A 24613-nucleotide genomic window follows, 5' to 3' on the forward strand; every position below is an offset into this window, starting at 1 on the left:
TTGAAAAGGAATTACAGACAAAATAGTTGCAGGTGAACTAATTGGTTTATTTAACAGCAGCAAATTGTAGAACAGAATCTATTATAAAATGACACCTTACGTCTCCAAGCAGAGCACCCATCACACGAGCACTCACCTACGCATGTCCTTCCATCCACACTCGCACACCCCGGGGGCTCAGAGATTAAAAAACAACCCTGTCAGGAATTTATATTGTATTTGGCTTCTATAGCAAGTGGTCACTTAGTGAAGACGGTTGCGAGTTCCCTGCTGAAGGTCCTGGAGCTGGTTATTTGGGTGCACCGCAGTGGTACCAGCGCTATACGGGTGCTGAATCGTGGGGGCGGATGTAGATAGAGTCAAGAAACACAAAGTATTCAAAGAATATAATCAATTTTCTCATTTAGATCAAAAGGTCAGATTTTTTAATGTACTGAAATGCAGAATTTGCCATTCAAAGGGGAGCAAAGTTCCTTGGGGGTGGGGTTACTCATGGGAGGAGCCAGTTTTCAAATTTTTAAATCTGATTGGTCCATTTGGCTACTTCCACTTTTAAAATCCCATCCCAGGAGGAGCAGCAGTGAGTTCCCGAGGGCAGAACAATCAGTAAGTGGCATCTCCTTTAAATATACCCATCATGGGGTAAAGTGCACTTTAAATGGGAATGAATTCGATATTTCTCTTGCCCCCTTAAAGTTAGAATTTAGCTTAAAGTGATGTCGGTAAATGGAAATCTCTGTGTATACATGGCTATGCAGATGTGCCAGTCTTGGCGCCCTCTAGCTGCAACGTATAAGTTGCAAAAAAAATTAAAAAATAACTTATAAAAAAAAAAATTAATTTTTTGCTATTCCTTTTCACTTACACCCAGAAAACCAATATATGGAGAATAATGAAGGGAAATAAGTGACGGCAGATAGCGGCAGCTTCACCCTTGGCTTTGCATGACCCTTCACCCCACAGGTTTCCCACAATGCTTAGCTACCACCCCAGCAATACAAAGTAACCTGATCCCCATTGAAAAGAAGTCGCAGACAGGACACTGTGACACGTAGCGAGCAAAAACGACCGCTACGCCTAAGATCCGAGAGCGTGACGTCGTCATCTGGAGTAAATCTAAATTATTCTTATACATTTAATAAGATTTTTAAATAAAAATTATAATTTTTTTTATTATTTTCTGGAAACAGCAACCATAAGGATTGAATTTTTTCAGAACTGCTGAATTTTTTTTTCAAGTCTCTGTGGATCAGTATGGCTCTAGGACTTGGTTTAGTCCATCGGTTCACAGTATAAAATCGATTTGGTTTAGACTGGTTATACTCCAGTCACATACAAAGCTGCATTCACAATTCCATTTAGTGCTATTCAGTAGAGCCAGCAGGTGGCAGCAGTGAGATGTACAGTCTGCAACCTGAGAGATAAGGAAAAAAGGAATTCTGAAGGCAGCTTTGGATGTGACTAGAGCATTGTAAGTGTAGCAGTTCAGCATGTTATACTGTAAAATAAGAGAGGTGTGTGCAGGTACCGTCAGCGGGATCGTGTGCTTGTACAGGAGTAAACTATAATGGCCGCTTCTGCAGACACGTTACGGCCGGCTCTGGAGCGTCTAACACTGAGGACTGGCCGCAGAGCTGTAGATTTAGGTGTGACCAGTGTAGGAGGAGGAAGAGTCTGCGGCCGCCCAGTTATTAGGTCCAGGAGCAGAGGTCACCTCAGTGCAGTCAGGTCTGAACAGTGCGGTAAGTTCTCACAACTGCTGAAAGTCCGCATAAAGAAAGAAGAAGAATATAAAATGGCGGTAATGTCGCCATCACGTCTGCGCCAGGGACAGCTCCTCCAGGCCGTTCTTCCCGATACGATAACGGGCAAGGTCTTTTCTGGTTACTAAACCCACGACCTGCAGGGGAAAAGATAATACAGCTCAGTGAGGAGGTGAAACACAAGGGACCTATGGGGAGGAGGACCAAAGACAAAATCCAGCAGAAGGAGAGGAGTGAGAGTAGGAAGAGGGTGGAAGGCAAAAGGGGAAGGGAACACAAGAGTCAAAAAGAAAGGGCATGATGGGTAAGAGGCGGGCAAGATGGAGTGGACAACAGGGGGGTGGGGGGCAAAGAAAAGTGAAAAGCAGGAGCAGCTAAAAGGTGAGAGTGCAGGTGAGATGAGTGACCAGGAGGGGGGGGGGGGGTGAGAGTGCAGGTGAATTGAGTGCGCAGGAGGGCAGCGAGGTGAGAGTGCAGGTGAATTGAGTGAGCAGGAGGGCAGGGGGATGTTGGGGGGGTGAGGAGAAGAGTTCTGGTGAAATGAATGATCAAGAGCAGGGGTGGGCAATTAATTTTCCCGTGGGGCCACATGAGAAATTGTAACGGTTCTAGAGGGCCATGCGCGCTGCGGCAAATTTAGCTCAACCTGCTTCTCCGCTGACTTTGCCCATTCTCAATCAGGTGCCCCACAAAGTATAATCCTCCTACAGTCACCCTAACATTATACCCCCCCCCCCCCCCCCCCCCACATTATAACATTTCTCTCCAAATATCCCACAGTATTAAGTCCCTCTCCTGGTGCCCCAGTATAGACTAGCAGAAACTAGAGGGTACATTAAACTGAGGCAGCTGGAGGGGGACATTAAACTGGGGGCAACTAGAGGCAGACATGTCCCCCTCCAGCTACCCCCCCATGGTTTAATATCCTCCTCCATCTACCCCTAGTTTAATGTCCCCCTCCATGTGCATTCAGTTTACCTGCCCCCCTATATCTGCCCCTAGTCCCCCCTCTTGCTCACACATGCTGTCTCTTCTCTCTTTATCATCCAGCAGCCTCCATTGCCGGCAGCTTGCAGGAAGAACACAGTCCCGTGTGGCTCCGCCCACTAACGAGTCATAGCCTATCCTGGTGATAGGCTGTGATGACATCATCACAGGTCCTTGAAAAAACTTCCACTAGCTATGCGGGCCAGATAGAAGCAGTCAGAGGGCCGGATGTGGCCCGCGGGTCGTACATTGCCCAGGTCTGATCAAGAGGATGGTAGGGGTGAGGGCAGGTAAAATTAGTGAGCAAATGGGCAAGGGGTGAGAGCACAGGTGAAATTGGCAAGAGGACAGGGAGAGAAATAGTAAGCAAAATGTAGCAGAAAAATATGAAAGGGTAAGCACATAGGCAAAGGAGGCGAGGAGGGCCGGAAATACACAGCGGGGGAGGAGGAGGGAAAAAGTGTCTGCAAATACCAGAAACACGTGCAGGCCAAGGGAGGAGAGCGCAGGAGAACCCAGAGAGGGACAAAGGCAGAGGGCAAGGGGAAAAGAGAGCAGGTGAATGTAGAGAGAAAGGAGTAGAGCACGAAAATACAGACGACAAAGGTCAGAGAGAGAGACCACAGGCAAAGTAAGAGGGGGAGCAGATGAGAGTGCAGGTGACTGCAGAGAGTAAGGGAGTGGATGAGGCCTCAGGCGAAGTGCAATGAACAAGGAGGGGACAAGACTGCTGGGAGGTAAAGTCATAGCGGACATATCGCCCCACAACATCTGTGCCAGAGGCGGGGGTGGGGGGTCACTCACCCTGTTATGATTATCCACCACCACCAGATGCCGGAGGCCGAGGGCTCGGAATAACTTGAAGACCCGCGGCAGTGAGGCTTCCTGTGAATGACAGGTTATGTATCAGGTTATTACCACAGATCATGACACAACAGAATACCAGGCGGGGTGTGACTGCGGTACCTGCGGTACGGTGTAGGGGGTGGGGTTCATGAACTCTGTCATGTCCATCAGACATTCCCGCTCGTCCTGGGACACGTGTATAGACTGGATGGGGGGGAAGCGAGGATAAGCGTCCCGGAAGTCTTTCAACTTCAAGCGCCGCTGGATGAGACTCAGATTCTCCCTCTCAACAAAAACCTAAAATCAGATAGAGGGCCGAAGCCATAAGTATGACCATGTACCAGCCACCCCGACCCCGTAGCCATTGCTATTGGGGGGCACCTTATTTAGTTGGTCTCTACAGTCTATGTAAGAATCTATGGTGAATTATCACAGTTTTCACACTGACCACTAGATGTCACTACAGCTGAAGGACAGAGAGTCGCTCGCATCATCATGGAGGACTGCTGATGTCATCGCTCATCTCCATCATCTCAGTGACATGTGACACTTCCATTAGGGACTCCCCACAAGCCCCCATGTCCCTGCACCCCTACTTACCAACATTTCAGATCCATATTAAAAAGTCATTTGTAATGCCATCCCCCGATTTACCCCCAAACTATAGGCCCCGCCCCTTATTTCAATAATGCATTGACCCCGCCCCTTTGGACATACCTTGTGTTTGAGGAGCACAATCAGCTGAGATCTTAAGATCAATCCACATAACCGAGGAGGCTGAAAAAAAATAGAAACATATAGAAAATTGTATTTATTTTTTATTTCGACATACTATTAATGGATGTGTATACTTTTGCAATTAATCTAAAATAAAGTTAACTTGCGGAGTGAACCATCTCCCTCTACACCCCCTGTAGTCAGACCCTGCTGTCAGGTGTCACGGGAGGGGGCAGGGGTATCACACATTGCTCACCTGGCCAGTATTCGCACCGTTCTCTACTACAGGAAAGCCGTTGTGGTTGGAGGTGGTTTGGCTCAGTATGTCCACAATGAGGCCGACCTTCTCCCTCCTGCGCAGACAGGTGACTGGCGTACTCATCACTTCTCTGGTAGAAGAGGGAAGAAAATGAACCTTGAAGAGCTTTGTTGTATAGAACATTTGGATAAAACCATCACAGACGCATTGTACCTAATCTAGCTGCAATGACCTAAAAACACCACTAGATGGCAGCAGAGATCGGAGAATTGCACAGCAGTCCTTCACTTACTGCACAACCTAAGACTCGAAGGAAGATCTGGCTCCCTAGAAACAGCACCCCCTTCGTCTATAGGCTGTGTTTGGTATTACAGCTCAGTCCCATTCAATTTAAAGGGATATTTCCATCTTATATTGTTAGGATATGACATGACCTCTGGTTCGTCCACCGATCAGACAGCCACAGCCCTAGTCAGTGCTGCAGCCCTTTCAGTAATATGTAGGGAACCCCAGTGGCGACTCCATTTTTGGTAGGGGTCCGAGAGGTCAGATCCCCACCGATCAGTGAATTCAGGACATTATCCCATACATTGCAGTACTACTACCCCCAGCCTCCAGAACGTCTCTACAGCTGTAGTCCCTTGCCCGTGAATGGCGTCATTCATTCTTTTCTCCGCTTCACCAAATATTTCAGGGCTGTAGAAGATTCCGGATATCCTGACCATAGACAATCCACAGATCACTGCGATTACTGACACTATGAAAACCATGAAACATCATCGTAAAACGGGTCACGGAGTATTATCTGCCTCCATTATAGCATGGAAGAGGATCATGTATGCTCCACAGGCGTGCCCGCTACTTAAAGGGGGCATAATAGCAGAAACAAGGTTTTCCGAGACTTCAAAACTTAATGCCAAGCACAGCGCCGTACATTGTATAGTGGCAGTGCTTGGTATTGCAGCTCAGCCTAATCGGTAACAAGGGACTAAGTCACAACCTGGTCATGTGACCAATGAACGTGAAGTAACATGACCTGTAACAAGTGCTGCTTCGATCAGATGATTAAGATGTCAGACCCGCAGAGATTGATGACCCTGTTCTGAGGATAGGTGATCAATATTTCAATCCAAAATCTCAATAGCCAATTAAAGGAATTGTAAACGTAAAGAATATCCCTGAAAAAATCCCAGTCCTAACTGCAATAGCGACATCTCTAGGAGTAAGGCTGCGTCTGGTACTGCACTTGACTGGCCTGAGCTGCAGTACCAGGAGCAGCCACAATCCTATCAGTGTCACTGTGCCAGGTACAGCAGTAAGGAGTGTGTCGCCCCCACCCCTGGGAGACTATTGCCCTATAGGGAGCTGTAGAAGGGCTCTGTGGTGGGCATGAACTGAATTCCAGCATATAAAAAAAATGCAAAAACATCAGAATCTGTAGTCACTGACTTGGCGGCGAGGGAGTGCGAAGTGACGGGGGCCTCCCAATGTAAGAACGGGACGCTCTGCAGCTTGATATGAAGGTCATAGAGGCCCTGTATGTGAAAAGTAGAGAGGACAGGTTAGTACCATAGAGATCTGCAGCCTGTATACACTGACAGCAAGCAGAGGTGGTATAAAAGGGAATATCTGCTTTATAAAGCCCATTTGTGATCCATACGGCTGCTATGCTCTATAAAGAATAAAGTGACCCCCCACTACCCCACCCTTATCTGGAGGACTCAAAACATTCACTTATTATAAAGTCCTCCCATGGTGTAATGCTTCATTTCTCCTGTGGGGGTGCTGCAGGAAAATGTAACACATTACCAGATTTCCCCATAGAATAAAGCAGACCACCCTGGACTCCATTCCCACTCCAACAAACCTCAATGAACAGATCTCCGACAATCTTGGCTGTGATGAGGACAAGCATGATCGGGAAACCGTAGGTGACGTTCCCCGTGGCTTCTACCATGATAACTGTGAGGCTCAACGTCATCCTGACTATTCCACCTGTAATGGAGGAGACCAGATATAACAACAGCCGGGGTATATGTGTCTGGTACAGAGCTCCAAACCCCCTGCTGATGATACATCACAGGTTGCCTGTATGTACCACTAGGGGGAGCTATGGCAGCTGTCTCAATCTGTATTCAGTGGGCTCCCCTAGTGGTGCTACAGATTAATTTATCTGGAGGTCAGCTCTTTGGGTACTGGAAACCCCATATGGTTTGCTGTAACTCCCAGCATGTCGTGGGGTCCTGTGTGTATGTTGGGGGTTGTAGTATCACGGTGCAGTGAACATGATTACTACTCCCCATCTGTGTAAACGCTCAGTGCGGCCACACGGGGGATCAATAAATGCGGAAATTCCAGAAATATAATCCTCGGTCTGCTGAAACACTCACCGAGCTGAGCTGCTGCTCCCATTAAGGCGTACTTCCCAGGATCGGCCCATGACTGCACAATACAGGAGACACGGGAGGTTAGAGCGTGCAGCGGGAACATAGTCAGCTCTGCTATATCTAGTCATAGGAACGTACTGCTATATGTGTGAACACGGTCAACTCTACTACATCTAATGACCAGGCACATACTGCTATATATGTGAACACAGTCAACTCTGCTACATCTAGTCACAGGAACGTACTGCTATATATGTGAACACGGTCAACTCTGCTACATCTAGTCACAGGAACGTACTGCTATATATGTGAACACGGTCAACTCTGCTACATCTAGTCACAGGAACGTACTGCTATATATGTGAACACGGTCAACTCTGCTACATCTAGTCACAGGAACGTACTACTATATATGAACACAGTCAACTCTGCTACATCTAGTCACAGGAACGTACTGCTATATATGTGAACACGGTCAACTCTGCTACATCTAGTCACAGGAACGTACTGCTATATATGTGAACACGGTCAACTCTGCTACATCTAGTCACAGGAACATACTGTAATATGTGAACACAATCAACTCTGCTATATCTAGTTACAGGAACGTACTGCTATATATGTGAACACAGTCAACACTGCTATATCTAGTCACAGGAACATACTGTAATATGTGAACACAATCAACTCTGCTACATCTAGTCACAGGAATGTACTGCTATATGTGAACAAAGTCAACTCTGCTACATCTAGTCACGGGAATGTACTGCTATATATGTGAACACAGTCAACTCTGCTACATCTAGTCACAGGAACGTACTGTTATATATGTGAACAAAGTCAACTCTGCTACATCTAGTCACAGGAACATACTGTAATATGTGAACACAATCAACTCTGCTATATCTAGTTACAGGAACGTACTGCTATATATGTGAACACAATCAACTCTGCTATATCTAGTTACAGGAACGTACTGCTATATATGTGAACACAGTCAACACTGCTATATCTAGTCACAGGAACATACTGTAATATGTGAACACAATCAACTCTGCTACATCTAGTCACAGGAATGTACTGCTATATGTGAGCAAAGTCAACTCTGCTACATCTAGTCACGGGAATGTACTGTAATATGTGTGAACACAGTCAACTCTGCTACATCTAGTCACGGGAATGTACTGTAATATGTGTGAACACAGTCAACTCTGCTACATCTAGTCACAGGAATGTACTGCTATATGTGAACACAGTCAACACTGCTACATCTCATGAGCAGGGAATATCATGGTCATTAGATAAACATGGTAATATCTGTACCTGGGAAAGCTGGGTGACCAGTAAGCCTACCTTCATTGCACTCAGCCTAGTAGACACACAGCTATTTCAGACTCTTCCTATACTTTACCTAGGAAACGTTAGGCGACAACCTCTAACTGGCGGTCACCCAGCTTTCCCAGGTGCAGATAGAACACAACGAGCTCTACAACCTGCAGACACTTACAGTGGTGTCATTAGAGATGCTGGTTATTAGGATTCCAAAGAGACGACCCCAGGCTGCCCCCAGGAGGAGGGACGGGATGAAGACCCCGGCGGATACGGTCAGGCCATACGTCCAGCATGCCAGGAAGAAGTAGAGGAGGGTGAAGAGGCCCAGGGTCTGCGGGTTAAAGGAACCTACGGAGAACATAGGCAAGGAGGGGAGTCAGTCAGCAGCAACCACAGAGATGAGGGGAAGTAGGAAGAAAAGCTCACCGGCCGGGTCATGGAAGAGACGGCGCACACTGCTTTCTGGGGTAGTGAAGAACGCCGACGCCATTGCATTGTATTCGCCATCTGCACAGAACAGCTGGAGGAAGAGGAGCACAAAGGTAATGTGGGGGGGGGGGACTTTTACCAAAAAAAATGGAGGCCCTTAACAAACTTAAGTCATCTTCTCCAGTTACAGCCAAAGCTTTCAGCTGGTTGCCCTTGCAAACAGACGACTAATTGTCAGACATGTGACCCGCACAAGGCCCTGCTGTCTGGGAACCGGAAACAAGCGAAATTTCGGATTTAGCTTTGGGTGTGAATGGAGAAGAAACCCTTTAGTGAGTGACAGGAGCGCGTTACCTGTAAGTTGTACTCCCCGGAGCTCTCCCTCACCGGCTGGCAGTCCGAGGAGCAATAAATCATCACGAAGGACACGGTGCCCGTCACGGCGGCAACCAACATGGCTTCTATCACCTGCAGGCAGCGTCTGTGTAGATACCTGACGAGACATAGGCCCGGCCATTATACGACGCAACGCATTTCTTAAAGGGACAGGACACTATTTACTGCCCTATAGAAATATCACTATTGCCCACTCCCCGGGGGGCTCAGCCGCCATATACACTTACCGCATGGACAGGCCACCTACGTAGAGTCTTATTAGGGGGTCATACCATTGTTCGGGATGAAGGGGGAAGTCATGTATATAGCAGTATATAGAACCCCCTACCCGACCCTATTTCTCATGTGGACGGAGCCCGGACACCTGAATTTGTAATTAAAGGATCAGAGCCAGTTCCTCCCCCGCAGTCTGCCATGACAGGACGCCGCCGCACCGCCGTCTACAGGCCATGGGTAACGTCATTAATTACTTCCTAAAATTTTCCTAAATTTGTCAAATCCTAAAACTACATGAGAGATGAGGTTTCTGAGGAAGAGAAGGATTAAATATCCCCGATCCGGCCACTTCTAGACGCAGATCGCTTCTGCAGGAGGTTAATGGCTAAAACATGGGCCGAGACATTGTAACGACAAAGCGCAACGCTGCAGACACCAGGACTGGAATAGTACTAATAACGGGGAGCACCCAGCTTTCCACAGAGACTGAGACGAAAATCACGTTTTCAGCCCACTTTACTAATACGACTGTGACTATTATCCTGCTCATGAACCAGCAGGCTCAGGATGAACAAAGCTACATATCAATAAGCAATACTGCAGTGTCTGAGGAGTCCAAAATCCACAGCAACAACGGTAGGGGCAAAGTCACATTACCTGATCCTAAACATGGTCAGCCAGTTATTCAGGGCGTTAAACAGCGCCCCCAGCATTCCTCCTGCCAAACAGAGCACAGCAAGTCACACAGTGTTATACTAACAGATATCAGTATTATCAGCATCACTATGACCGCCATATCACTAAGACTCACCTACTGCTCCCATACCAATAAAGATCGGAAGCTCAAAGTACTTGTAGCTGTTCTCCTAGAAGACACCCAAAGACATAGATGATGTAGTTATATTCTTACACATATGGGGGCAGTATTATAGTAGTTATATTCACACATATGGGGGTAGTATTATAGTAGTTATATTCTTGTACATAGAGGGCAGTATTATAGTAGTTATATTCTTGTACATAGAAGTAGTATTATAGTAGTTATATTCTTATACATAGGGGTAGTATTATAGTAGTTATATTCTTGTACATAGGAGTAGTATTATAGTAGTTATATTCTTGTACATAGGAGGTAGTATTATAGTAGTTATATTCTTGTACATAGGAGGTAGTATTATAGTAGTTATATTCTTGTACATAGAAGGCAGTATTATAATAGTTATATTCTTGTACATAGGAGTAGTATTATAGTAGTTATATTCTTATACATAGGGGTAGTATTATAGTAGTTATATTCTTGTACATAGGAGCAGTATTATAGTAGATATATTCTTGTACATAGGAGTAGTATTATAATAGTTATATTCTTGTACATAGGAGTAGTATTATAGTAGTTATATTCTTGTACATAGGAGCAGTATTATAGTAGATATATTCTTGTACATAGGAGTAGTATTATAGCAGTTATATTCTTGTATATAGGAGCAGTATTATAGTAGTTATATTCTTGTACATAGGAGGTAGTATTATAGTAGTTATATTCTTGTACATAGGAGGTAGTATTATAGTAGTTATATTCTTGTACATAGGAGTAGTATTATAGTAGTTATATTCTTGTACATAGGAGGTAGTATTATAGTAGTTATATTCTTGTACATAGGAGGTAGTATTATAGTAGTTATATTCTTGTACATAGGAGGTAGTATTATAGTAGTTATATTCTTATACATAGGAGGTAGTATTATAGTAGTTATATTCTTGTACATAGATGCAGTATTATAGTAGTTATATTCTTGTACATAGAAGGCAGTATTATAATAGTTATATTCTTGTACATAGGAGTAGTATTATAGTAGTTATATTCTTGTACATAGGAGCAGTATTATAGTAGTTATATTCTTGTACATAGGAGGTAGTATTATAGTAGTTATATTCTTGTACATAGGAGCAGTATTATAGTAGTTATATTCTTGTACATAGGAGCAGTATTATAGTAGTTATATTCTTGTACATAGGAGGCAGTATTATAGTAGTTATATTCTTGTACATAGGAGCAGTATTATAGTAGTTATATTCTTGTACATAGGAGCAGTATTATAGTAGTTATATTCTTGTACATAGGAGGTAGTATTATAGTAGTTATATTCTTGTACATAGAAGGCAGTATTATAATAGTTATATTCTTGTACATAGGAGTAGTATTATAGTAGTTATATTCTTGTACATAGGAGCAGTATTATAGTAGTTATATTCTTGTACATAGGAGGTAGTATTATAGTAGTTATATTCTTGTACATAGGGGGCAGTATTATAGTAGTTATATTCTTGTACATAGGGGGCAGTATTATAGTAGATATATTCTTGTACATAGGAGTAGTATTATAGCAGTTATATTCTTGTATATAGGAGCAGTATTATAGTAGTTATATTCTTGTACATAGGAATAGTATTATAGTAGTTATATTCTTGTACATAGGAGCAGTATTATAGTAGTTATAGTCTTGTACATAGGGGGTAGTATTATAGTAGTTATATTCTTGTATATAGGTGCAGTATTATAGAAAATAGACATATAATGATAATATTACATTTATACACTGTCCAGAGGTTCACACATATTGGGGGAAGGAAGAAGAAAAGTTGCCAGCACCAGTCAGTTATATAACCTTCCTGTAAATCATGGGGATAACCTGAGGGTGAGGACCTCTCCCATTAGACCATGCGCTTCTCTTGTGACTTACTTATTATATATAGAGATATATATATTAGGGAAAGTGGGGGGGGGGGCGCGTCAATATCCATGTAATCCAAACACGATCATGTCACATGCAGTACATAGCTGCAGCCCTGTTGTGAGGAGGAACAATGAACTGACTGTTTCTATCTTCTTGGCCTGAAGGCCCCAAACCCCTCATAATCCTTAACATCTAGTGTGCACTCAGTCTAGAAGGTTTTATGTATCTGCTCCTTACCAGGATCTCTGCTTGTTGTCAGTGAAGGAACACAATGTACTATGCACCCATCTGATTTTGTCCTGCTTAGGCAGCTGAGGGTTTGTTACAATGTATCAGTGTGAATAATCTTGGCAAAAAGCAGAAGTCTTAAAAAATGGTGAGAAGACTGGAAATCCCCGACTGACATGGAATTACTACAGTCATGGAGAGGACAATAAATTCCAAGAAAGACCTCAGTGGAAAGACAGCGGCGTATCGAAAAACGGAAGTAGATGGATTAAGGAAAATGAGCAAAGAAGAGCGACATGTCACGTATAGGAAATACTTGTTTTAGCCATGAAATCACAATCCTGGAACTTTTCTTAGAATTTGCATTGTGATGTCCCTCTGCTATTCCTCTTGGAAATGTATGAACAAACTAACCATTGGGTGTTATTAGAGATGAGCGAGTACTATTCGAAACTCCCGTTTGGAATAGCACGCACCCATAGGAATGAATGGACGCAGCTGGCATGCAGGGGGTTAAGTGGCCGGCCGCCGACAAAGTCAGCGTGCCTGCTGCTTCCATTCATTCCTATGGGTGCATGCTATTAGTAATAGTACTCGCTCATCTCTAGGTGTTGACCTTCCTGTTGTCAGTAGGGTGTACGGTGTCAGCGCCGATTGGTCAGTGTAAGTGCGTTGTGTGATAATATTTACTTAGCAATATAGTCATACACTTCCAGGAGGAACAACAGAGGAAAAACAAAAAGTTCCAGAACTCCGGGGTCACTCAATACTATCCTAAAATGCCACCATAGGAAACTTTTTGGTTGCGGTCGACTCACATCTGTGTCAAACCTCCCAAAGTTGATGAGACCGGGGTTGGAGAGGTCGCCTGGTTTGCGGTTGTAGAAGCTCAGGACGAAGTTCAGGGTGAAGGTGGAGATCATGGAGGCGAAAAACTGGAGGGAGAGAATCATAAACCAGTCAGTGGAAAGTGGAAAAAAATCAGTCAGTGGAAAAGATCTAATGGAATAGCATGTGACATCCTCAGCTCTGCTACATGGGTCAGTCTGCAAGAGAATTAGAGATGAGCGAACACTATTCGAAACGGCCGTTTTGAATAGCACGCACTCATAGGACTGAATGGAAGCGTCCGGCACGCTGACTTAACCCCCTGCGCGCCGGCTGCGTCCATTCATTCCTATGGGTGCGTGCTATTCGAAACGGGATTTTCGAATAGTGTTCGCTCATCTCTAGAAGAGATCAGTGACACACGGGGGAGAGGGGAACACCAGACATCAGAGGTGACCGCCCCGCGCCGTCCACAACACTGCCGCCATCAGCTGACTGGATATACAGGCGATACAGTGTGTGCACTACTGCACTCTACTTTGCTATACATACCATGCAGTTTCAGTTGTGACTGGAGTATAACACATGATTTAACAGAAATGCATTCACAATTACGATGCCCCGGTCACATACTGAACTGCAGCATATTGTTATACCCTAGTCACATATAGATCTGCACTTACAAAGATTATAACCTGGATTCATACAGAGCAACATTCACAATTATTATTCTACAGTCACATCCAAAGCTGCATTTACAAATATAACTCCAGTCACAGTCGGAGCTGCATTCACAATTATTATACTACAGTCACAGCCAGATCTGTATACACAACTGCAATGCCCTCCGACACAATTATTATTAAACTCCACTCACAGACAAAGCTGCATTCACAACCATAAAGTTCCAGCTGCATCCAAAGATTTTAGCTGAAACCCCAAATACTAAATGTACTCTGATGCACTGCTTTGTAGTTTTCTACGTCAGGCTTGTACCGTACATGATGATAATACTACATCTCCCAGAATGCATGACAGCATGGCTGCCTCTCACTAACAGCACCACTCTTGGCCGCAGGCTACATTCAGTACTGCAGTATTCCCATGATAGGTACTAGGCTGCAATACCGACACAGCCCACAGATGAAAGGGGCGCCATTTCTGCATTAAGGCACACATGTTTTTCTGATCTCTGTCCTGGTATAATGCAGGCTTTCTTCATGGAGGTGACCTGAGGTGACCGTGACCTCCTGCAGTACCGGGTGTGACCAGAACAATGCCCCCTTGTCTACTCCCGGCCTCCTGGATGTTATTCTTGGACTTTATTAGAAATTCTTCAGAAGTTTTGCTATAAATGCCGCACTGACCGCCACCCTGGTTACAGAGGAATCCTGGACTAAATATGGCGGCATTTACAAGCAGTAATACTCACTTGAGTCAGGAGTCAGCCACAGCGGTGGCGTCTATGACTGACGCCCAGGTGACAGGTGGGGGTACAAGGAACCCGGGGCCACCAGGTGAATCACATGACAGCTGCTGCAAACAGGCAGAGACTGAATGGAGAGCAGGCCCGCGTGTGCCTGGCGGCCGCCACTGACAGCTGACTGGCCCGGCGGCAGGGGGTCTCCTGATAGGTGGTCCGGCTTACAGTCTATTCATACTCACTATTCTCCATGTCAGCAGCTGGTTCCAGAACGAGGCTCCTTCCTCCAAGCTGAAAAGCACCCCGCCTGCGGACAGACAAGACCCTGATCACACCACGCTGTATGACACAAGACCGAGAATTCTCACATTATCTAAAACCTGAACAATTAGGACAATCAGAAAAATATGGAACTCGAGAAGAGTAAAAGATTCTCAGCTTCTCGTTTTCCGGCATGTCGTGTCTGCTACTCCAATCACATCCAAAGCTGCATCCAGTATGTAGGATGTTATGTCTTCCCGTCTGCCTTTGCTAGTTAAGATTCTGCAGTGCATTGTGGGAGATAAGAGTAAGAAGTAAATTTCATCGCCCCCAGACTGTAGCACAGCAGATTTGAATGTGACTGGAGTAGAAATCATGATGTGATTGTACAAACAAAATATGTCTAACATTACCCAACGCTAAACCGCAGCTTTGTTAGTCTTTACTAGCAAATCCTTGAGATCAAGAGGCTGCAGCCGGTTGCGAAACTACTACCCCCAGCATGTCTGCACCGCCAAAGATGGAGGCCGAGCCAGGAAACTTGGCAAAAGCTCCAGAAAGTGGATAAAACGGAGAAGGGCTCAGTGTAATAATAACTAGAGAGTCCTAAAAAGAGGGAGCAGCTGTCCAGTCCTAAAATAGTCACACAGAGCGAGCCCAGGAGAGGAGCCCCCAGTGGTGGATACAGGTATTACCCGCTCTGCACTACTCCCACTATGCCGTATATATGTAATAAGTGACCGTACCGACTGGGGCCCCAAAAGCTGCAGAGACTCCGGCGGCGGCCCCTGCGGACACAAAGTCTCTCTTCTCTGTGTCTCTGCGGAAGTATTCAAAGATCTGTAGAGGAAGAAGACGTCTTAAAGGGGAGCTCCACATAATCACCAGGTCATATTATATATCTGATACAAAGCTCCAAATCCCCTGATCAGAAAGTGTTACATAAGATTCTAAAGACATGCAAGAGGAAGGGAAGGAAAGACGTGCAAGAGGAAGGGAAGGAAAGACGTGCAAGAGGAAGGGAAGGAAAGACGTGCAAGAGGAAGGGAAGGAAAGACGTGCAAGAGGAAGGGAAGGAAAGACGTGCAAGAGGAAGGGAAGGAAAGACGTGCAAGAGGAAGGGAAGGAAAGACGTGCAAGAGGAAGGGAAGGAAAGACGTGCAAGAGGAAGGGAAGGAAAGACGTGCAAGAGGAAGGGAAGGAGAGACGTGCAAGAGGAAGGGAAGGAAAGACGTGCAAGAGGAAGGGAAGGAGAGACGTGCAAGAGGAAGAGAAGGAGAGACGTGCAAGAGGAAGGGAAGGAGAGACGTGCAAGAGGAAGGGAAGGAAAGACGTGCAAGAGGAAGGGAAGGAAAGACGTGCAAGAGGAAGGGAAGGAAAGACGTGCAAGAGGAAGAGAAGGAGAGACGTGCAAGAGGAAGGGAAGGAAAGACGTGCAAGAGGAAGGGAAGGAGAGACGTGCAAGAGGAAGAGAAGGAGAGATGTGCAAGAGGAAGAGAAGGAGAGATGTGCAAGAGGAAGGGAAGGAGAGACGTGCAAGAGGAAGGGAAGGAAAGACGTGCAAGAGGAAGGAAGGAGAGACGTGCAAGAGGAAGGGAAGGAGAGACGTGCAAGAGGAAGAGAAGGAGAGACGTGCAAGAGGAAGGAAGGAGAGATGTGCAAGAGGAAGGGAAGGAGAGACGTGCAAGAGGAAGAGAAGGAAAGACGTGCAAGAGGAAGGAAGGAGAGATGTGCAAGAGGAAGGGAAGACGTGCAAGAGGAAGGGAAGACGTGCAAGAGGAAGAGAAGGAAAGACGTGCAAGAGGAAGGAAGGAGAGACGTGCAAGAGGAAGGGAAGGAGAGACGTGCAAGAGGAAGAGAAGGAAAGACGTGCAAGAGGAAGGAAGGAGAGATGTGCAAGAGGAAGGAAGGAGAGATGTGCAAGAGGAAGGAAGGAGAGATGTGCAAGAGGAAGGAAGGAGAGATGTGCAAGAGGAAGGAAGGAGAGATGTGCAAGAGGAAGGGAAGACGTGCAAGAGGAAGGGAAAGAGAGATGTGCAAGAGGAAGGAAGGAAAGACATGCAAGATAAAGGGACAAGGAAAGGTAAAAGGATGGAAGGCGCACAAGAGGAAGGAAGTTAAAGAAGGGAGAGAAGAAAGGAATATAGGATGGACAAGTAAGTAAGGAGAAGCAACACATGATCTGTCTAATATCCCAGGACAGCACTGACCCCCCCCCCCATACACTCCTAGGTGACATCACACATACACTTCTCTGACATCACTGCCCCCCATATACGCTTCTCTGACATCATTGCCCACACACACACACCCCACACCTCGGTGACATCACTGACCTTGAAGTCCTTCTTCAGAGAGGTGGACCTTCCCTGAGAGATGCCGGCCGCCACCACCGCCCCGGAGTGTATCATGGGTCCTTCCTGAAACGGGAGGAGGGCACACGTCTCACTATAGTCACTGTGTGGGGTCCATAGAGTGCGTCACTATACAGCAGACTTATAAGAAATCCTACAAGTGCTAGGGACCGGCATTGAAAGAGTCACTCACCTTGCCGACTGCAAGTCCTCCGACTACGGACAGGATGACCCCGCACACCTTCACCACCAGGGTCTGCAAACAAATACATGTCACTCTATACAGACAAATATACCTCCATTCAGCGTATACTCCAATCACACCCAAAGCTGCATCACTCAGCATTCATCATGAACCTCCTGCAGGTGTAGAACTACAACTCTCAGCCATGACAATCTTAGTATCTGTAGAGGGTGCCCCTTATAATCTGACACCCCTAATATCTCAGTCCCATAATGCAGTGCATTGTATACACAACACTACACCAGCAGGGGGCAGCAAAAACATGGAAGGTTATGCAGCTTGAGACTAATTTTAGATGCAGCTTTGGATGTGGGAGGAGTATAAGGTATAACAGCATTGCAGGTAGAGGTGACGGCCCTTACCTTGAGTCTGACCACATGGGGAATCTTCACACCATTCAGGAAACACTTGATCTGCGGGATCCCGCTGCCGGCCGCTACTGGCTAGAAGGAAGCACCCAGAATATAAGAGGAGCTACCAGATATAACCTTCCTCCCGTCAGACCTACCTTGCGGTATGTACTTACCTCTATGAAGGCGACAATCAGGGAGCCCATCATGACTATGGCTGCATTAAGTACGGCCCAAAGCAGCAGCGAGAACGACAGGCCGCCCTTCTCCGTGAACTTGTCAATGTCTGACCAAGGGTTAAGAAAAAGCAACAGAGAGGAGAAGAGCAGCAGATCACAGCGGGCCGAGGCGTCCTACAAGTCAAGGAGACGAGGGACCCTGCAGCTAATCAGGCCACAGCAGCACAGAGTATTTCAGGAGTGGAGTGCGCTGACCTTATAGGAGACGGTGACCCCTCCAGTCATTTAGTCCGGTTAGTGAAGACAAGAAGACATGGAGGAGATCACAGATAGTCAGCGAATTGAGCAATACGCCACAGCAGCACAGAGCATTTCAGGAGGGGAGTGTGCTGACCTTACAGGAGACAGTAACGCTGTCTATTCATGTGATCAAGTTAGTGAGGACAAGACATGGGGGAGGTAAGTAACAGTCAGCTGATCAAAGCATTTACCACAGCATTACAGAGTATTTCAGGAGGGGGAGTGTGCTGACATTCTGGAAGGCAGTGACCCCTGTCCATTCATGTGCTCATGTCATTGAGAAAAGAGTATTACCTAATGGGGAGATTGTAGGGAGATGGAATTCACCACAGCAGCACAGAGGAGCTGGGTGATCATAGACTGAGAGGTACAGAGTGGAAGGCATAGGGTGGCCAGCAGCACAGAGTATTACAGGAAAAGGGTGTGATGATTTTGTAGGAAGCTTTAGACTTCGAGTAACATAGTGTAATGAGCAGAGTCACAGCAGCACAGAGTATTTCAGAAGTGAGGTGTGCTAACCAATGCAATAACCTATAATACTAGTAAGGAAAAATGCTTAGCGCAGAGTATTTCAGGACTGGTGTGTGGAAGTCTATGGACTGGATGAATCGTCATCTAGCAGCACAGAGTATTTCAGGAAATAAGAAGAGGAACTCCCCATATTAACCAATCAGAGCTCAGCTTTCTTAGATCCCCTTTAAGTGCTGAGGCCATATTGCTTGTTATGGGTAACGGCTCCTCCTGTCGTAGTCAGGCGGAGGGGGAGGGGGTCGCACCGAGGATACTGCTCTTTATGACTTGGTACTTCACCCCCGCCAGCTGCTCCACCATAATGTCAATGAAACAAGCGATGAGTCCAGTGAGGATCCCGATCATCCCGCAGATGACCCAGCGAGTGACCTCCACGGTACGGAACGCCTGCGGGGGGGAGACAACAGGAACATGAGAACCACAGGGGGCGCTATTGTCTGCAGGGATCACCAATTATTGGGGGTTATACTCACCGCGTGATTGATCCTGCGCTCCTCCTCCATAAACAGCTGGTTCTCACTATTATCATAGTCCAGACTCTGCAACAGAGGAGCGACACAGTGAAACGACACCGCAGCGAGCGACAACCCCTAAACACTGGGGGTGTCCACAGGACCTCACCTCATATTTCAGGGACAGAAGGTTCTCGTTGTGCGGGATTTCTCTGACAATCGACGACGACAACTCTGTCTCCTGCAAAAGAAAGAGTTGATGAAAATTAAATGCAGCTTTGGATGTGAGTGGAGAATAAAATTTAGCAATATTGTCCATAGATTCCACCTTTGACAGGGAACTCAACGGCTGAAAAACTAAATGCAGCTTTGGATGTGAATGGGGGGGGGGGTCAACGCATTGTCTATAGAGCCCACCTGTAGGGGGCGCTCATACCAGTAACCTCTTACCAGCTCTTGGTTGTCATCGCCGAGATCCACGGTACTGAGCTGCCCGATCCGGAAGAGGATGGAACTAGAAAACTAGAAGAGAAAAATAATCATCAATATAATGGAAGGGGGAGGGGCTAATTACCATATAGCCCCGCCCCTGGATGTCTGATTAGGAAATATAAATGGAGTTCCCCTTTAATTGTCAAGCTGATAAGACTCCGGTTACAGCGAGTTATATAGATTCTATGGGGCAATAGAAGAGGAAGAGGAAGGAGCGCTGCTCCGGAGAACAGGAAGTGCAACTGCAAGGTTTGACAGTCAAGTGATTTAAAGGGACGGTGCCCCGTGAGACGGTATAGCCGATCAGTACGTCCTTATGGCTGACTGCCAGGAGGGGGCGGTACATGGATACGCTGTATCAGCGCCGCGCTTCCCCTCAGGGCTCATATCGCTCCCAGCCGAGATAATCTCCGCGATCCATCAGTGTGTGAACCACAAACACCACACAAGTGACAGCAATCTGCACAAGTCACTGCACAAGCTGCGCTGTCACCTGGAATATCTACCTCTAGGGGAATGGCAGGCTACTGCTCCCTGTTATCAGCCTGCTCAGGCCGCACAGAGGCAATAACTGTAGGCCTGGTGCATACAATCTATTGCTCTCTGTTATCAGCCCTTTCCTATTAGATCCAGGCAGTGATGGCCGGACAGTTGCATGCACTCTACCGCTCTCTGTTGTCAGCCCCCGCAGTGGTCCTCACTCTCTGGAGGCGGCCGCGGCGCCCTGTATATTACATTACATGGTGCTTTACTCTCTCAATAGAGGCCTCAGTCTTATCAGGAAATGAGCGGCCGCACGGCCATGATGTAAGACCTCGCCTCTAATAGATGCGCTGCCTTGTCTCTGCGGGGGGGCGGGCGATTCGCCAACTAACTACACCCAGAGATTACTCCTGGCATCCCGCCCGCCACATACTGAGCTCCCTGTGCAGCTGGATACAAGCTACCGCTCCCTGTTATCAGCCAGAGAGGGGCAAATCTGTAGGAACCCTCAACTCCATGACAGTCAGAGCAGCGAAGTCCAGAACTGCGAGGCTTTTTATTATATAGGATTATTTATAGGCCAGAACCCGCACCCTCCCAAATTCCAGTTTATTAGTTAAGGTTGCAGGAGGGTGCACTCTTAAAGGGCTATGCACCAGAATGCCTCCCTCCATCCTACTGTATCTGGTAGTGACCACCAAGGATCATATGATGTGAGGCCCTCAAGACAGTCGTATACAATGGCGTATTGTCACTATAGTCAGTAAACGTGTCAGGAATGAAGTGCGAGTCATGTGACCTGCTCCAGGATCGGGAGAAATGACTAGTCCTAGTCACCGACCGCAGGAGAAGACTGATCGTGACCTAAAAGGAAGGAAGGCATTTAAAGGGACAGTGCACGGCAGATCACACTACATGAGCCGGAGCGCAGTACAAGAGCTCTGCACAACGTGGCTCGAACTACAACTCCCAGCATGCCTGACTACATAGACAAGGAAGGGTCATAGGCTGGAAATCACTGGATTACATGGAGATGGACATGCTGGGAGTTGTAGTCTTACCAAAGTAGGTCAGGCCCAGGATGCAGAGCACAGCCCTCACATGCCAGGCCCATCTAGGACACCTATGTCTCCTCACACACAGACACGTAACCTCCAGGGAGACGGATGTAAGACGGCGAACACAACAGACCCCACCTAATATAAACACTACAGGCGACAGGTGCGGCGTACCACAATAACCAGCACTGCCACACTGAAAGGAGGGCTGAAGAGCGTCACGTCCTGGATGGTTGTTCTTCACAGACCCTTGTAAGAAGATTCACCAAGAGGTCAATATATACTAGAGTATACAGAATCACATTAACCAGCAGAATAGTGAGCGCAGCTCTGGAGTATAATACAGGATAAGTAATGTAATGTATGTACACAGTGACTGTACCAGCAGAATAGTGAGTGCAGCTCTGGAGTATAATACAGGATAAGTAATGTAATGTATGTACACAGTGACTGTACCAGCAGAATTGTGAGCGTAGCTCTGGAGTATAATACAGGATAAGTAATGTAATGTATGTACACAGTGACTGTACCAGCAGAATAGTGAGCGCAGCTCTGGAGTATAATACAGGATAAGTAATGTAATGTATGTACACAGTGACTACCAGCAGAATAGTGAGCGCAGCTCTGGAGTATAATACAGGATAAGTAATGTAATGTATGTACAAAGTGACTGTACCAGCAGAATAGTGAGCGCAGCTCTGGAGTATAATACAGGATAAGTAATGTAATGTATGTACACAGTGACTGCACCAGCAGAATAGTGAGTGCAGCTCTGGAGTATAATACAGGATAAGTAATGTAATGTATGTACACAGTGACTGTACCAGCAGAATAGTGAGTGCAGCTCTGGAGTATAATACAGGATAAGTAATGTAATGTATGTACACAGTGACTGTACCAGCAGAATAGTGAGCGCAGCTCTGGAGTATAATACAGGATAAGTAATGTAATGTATGTACACAGTGACTACCAGCAGAATAGTGAGCGCAGCTCTGGAGTATAATACAGGATAAGTAATGTAATGTATGTACAAAGTGACTGTACCAGCAGAATAGTGAGCGCAGCTCTGGAGTATAATACAGGATAAGTAATGTAATGTATGTACAAAGTGACTGTACCAGCAGAATAGTGAGCGCAGCTCTGGAGTATAATACAGGATAAGTAATGTAATGTATGTACACAGTGACTGCACCAGCAGAATAGTGAGCGCAGCTCTGGAGTATAATACAGGATAAGTAATGTAATGTATGTACACAGTGACTGTACCAGCAGAATAGTGAGCGCAGCTCTGGAGTATAATACAGGATAAGTAATGTAATGTATGTACACAGTGACTGCACCAGCAGAATAGCGAGCGCAGCTCTGGAGTATAATACAGGATAAGTAATGTAATGTATGTACACAGTGACTGCACCAGCAGAATAGTGAGCGCAGCTCTGGAGTATAACACAGGATAAGTAATGTAATGTATGTACACAGTGACTGTACCAGCAGAATAGTGAGCGCAGCTCTGGAGTATAATACAGGATAAGTAATGTAATGTATGTACACAGTGACTGCACCAGCAGAATAGTGAGCGCAGCTCTGGAGTATAATACAGGATAAGTAATGTAATGTATGTACACAGTGACTGCACCAGCAGGATAGTGAGCGCAGCTCTGGAGTATAATGCAGGATGTAACTCAGGATGAGTACGGGACTCCCCAGTATTCACTACTTCCCCCAGCAGGAGCAGTGGTATAGGACATCGGTCCTGTAGGTTTTCCGCTCCCCTGATTTGACTCATTCTGGACTTTTCTATTTTGGTAAGGACACAACCACAGGATCTATTGTGAAACCTCACTAAGTGTACAAGTGTCAGTAAGGAGAAGCCTCCTGATAGTAACTGCTTTATCTGATGCCCCCCATGTACTAAGCAGCGGCTCCGCTCTGTGACAGTAAGTCGCTAAATCTATGAATCACACGTTGTTTTTTTGGAGCTGCTGAAAAACTACAACTCCCAGCATGCTCTACAAGCCACACAAAAAATAAACTTCTTCTAGTTCTAGAGATGATGCAACCAAGTCATGGAAAACTGAACAAAGCGTCACGGACCTGAACTGCTCCCGTCATACGTCCACACGGATGCTGAATGCATCACATACAGAATGGGGGTACATCGCTACTGTGGGGGCGCAACAATTTAATAAGGCCAGCCACCTCACAGAACATTCTGCTGCATTACAGCGCCCCCTAGTTGTGGGGGATATAACTGCTGAGACATTTATAACTGATAAAAAAAAGGAAGTGAATTGTTACATTGTACAAAACAGAAACCAACAATGTATCAAGTTCTTAGAAGTCTTATTTATCTGCTTCTGGGAAAGCTGGGTGGGACAGCCAATGTATCTGCTGGATGGAAGATGCCACAGTGGTGGTCACCCTGGTAGTCCAGAATATACCATGTTATACCAGACGTCTACTATATGTTCTGTAGGACAGTCTGAGGAACTACAAATCCCAGCATGCACTCAGCTTGTATTATCACATATATGGCGTCTCATGGAGGACTCGGACTGCTCTGGTCTCCTCGGCTATTAGATCCCGTCTCTTTAAATACCATGTAATCCTCTCAGCAGCTCACCCCCCTGCCTGGGTCAAAGGCTTAAAGGGCAACTCCATAATAAAAGCTGTTAACAACAGAATCCAAGTGCAAATATGACCTATACAGAAGATAAGTGCCCCCTCCCCCAATGTAACTATAGTGCAGTGTTATGACCTAGGTGGATAGATGCATGAGGGGTCGGAGGAAGGCGGGTCCCCCAAACCTGTGCCCTGCTAAGAGTCTTACACCCCTACGTCCGATGTACCTAAACCTGTGCCTTGCCTCGCACCCCACCCTTACATGTGTGACCTAAAGCATCTCCTACCTCAAACCTGTCCCCTACCACGTACCCCCATACCCTGCCTATAGTCCCCATACCAGTGCCTTGCCCAGGTCCTACCCCCACCCCAATACCCCTGGCTCCCCTGCAGACCTCCCTCAGGCCCAGAGACCTATTCAGCCCCCCTTATCTGCCCCAAGAATCTCACCCCATTCTCCCTAATCAGTGACCCCAATACAACCCCCTGCTCTATTCCAGCGCCCCCTGGCTGTCTGCTCAGAGCCCCCCGGTTCCCCCGCCGTGCCTCACCTGCTTGTTGCTGGCCCCGTTCAGTAGTGGGGTGCTCTCCCCGTCTTCCTCCGGCTGTTCCCTCCCGGACCAGGACACCCTGTTGGCCACATTGGCCATGTTCACTCTGTGCGGCCGCTCCGCTCACTGTTTGTGCATGTGACAGACGGAACCTCAGCGATCAGCCGGTCACGTGACTGAGCAGCTACGG

The 24613-nt window shown here is 46.5% G+C and overlaps 1 protein-coding gene across 1 annotated transcript; it reads right to left on the reverse strand.

Moving 5' to 3' along the window:
- CLCN7 (chloride voltage-gated channel 7) lies at nucleotides 1–24613 on the reverse strand. Its single transcript, XM_075285402.1, has 25 exons — nucleotides 24424–24613; nucleotides 19668–19739; nucleotides 19387–19458; nucleotides 19239–19304; nucleotides 19020–19152; nucleotides 17932–18041; nucleotides 17768–17848; nucleotides 17355–17417; nucleotides 17144–17227; nucleotides 15554–15647; nucleotides 14789–14853; nucleotides 13114–13230; nucleotides 10144–10198; nucleotides 9990–10050; nucleotides 9075–9213; nucleotides 8718–8811; nucleotides 8467–8639; nucleotides 6963–7014; nucleotides 6440–6567; nucleotides 6022–6107; nucleotides 4570–4702; nucleotides 4314–4373; nucleotides 3717–3893; nucleotides 3555–3635; nucleotides 1–1900 (listed from the first exon to the last, which is right to left on the reverse strand). Exons 1-25 carry the CDS (start codon nucleotides 24520–24522, stop codon nucleotides 1814–1816), a joined length of 2382 nt encoding a protein of 793 aa, XP_075141503.1. The 5' UTR covers nucleotides 24523–24613; the 3' UTR covers nucleotides 1–1813.

This window comes from Leptodactylus fuscus, chromosome 8 (genome assembly GCF_031893055.1).
Source record: "Leptodactylus fuscus isolate aLepFus1 chromosome 8, aLepFus1.hap2, whole genome shotgun sequence".
NCBI classification, from domain to species: domain Eukaryota; kingdom Metazoa; phylum Chordata; class Amphibia; order Anura; family Leptodactylidae; genus Leptodactylus; species Leptodactylus fuscus.

Bases quoted from the DNA above. Each gene is read 5' to 3' on its own strand.
- CLCN7 (XM_075285402.1), bottom strand. From the start codon at position 24,522: ATGGCCAATGTGGCCAACAGGGTGTCCTGGTCCGGGAGGGAACAGCCG. The intron at 8,812-9,074 runs GTAACGCGCTCC...CTCTTCCTCCAG, and splicing joins CCGGGGAGTACAACTTACAG to CTGTTCTGTGCAGATGGCGA. The intron at 4,703-6,021 runs GTCAGTGACTAC...CTCTTCTACCAG, and splicing joins TCGCACTCCCTCGCCGCCAA to AGAAGTGATGAGTACGCCAG.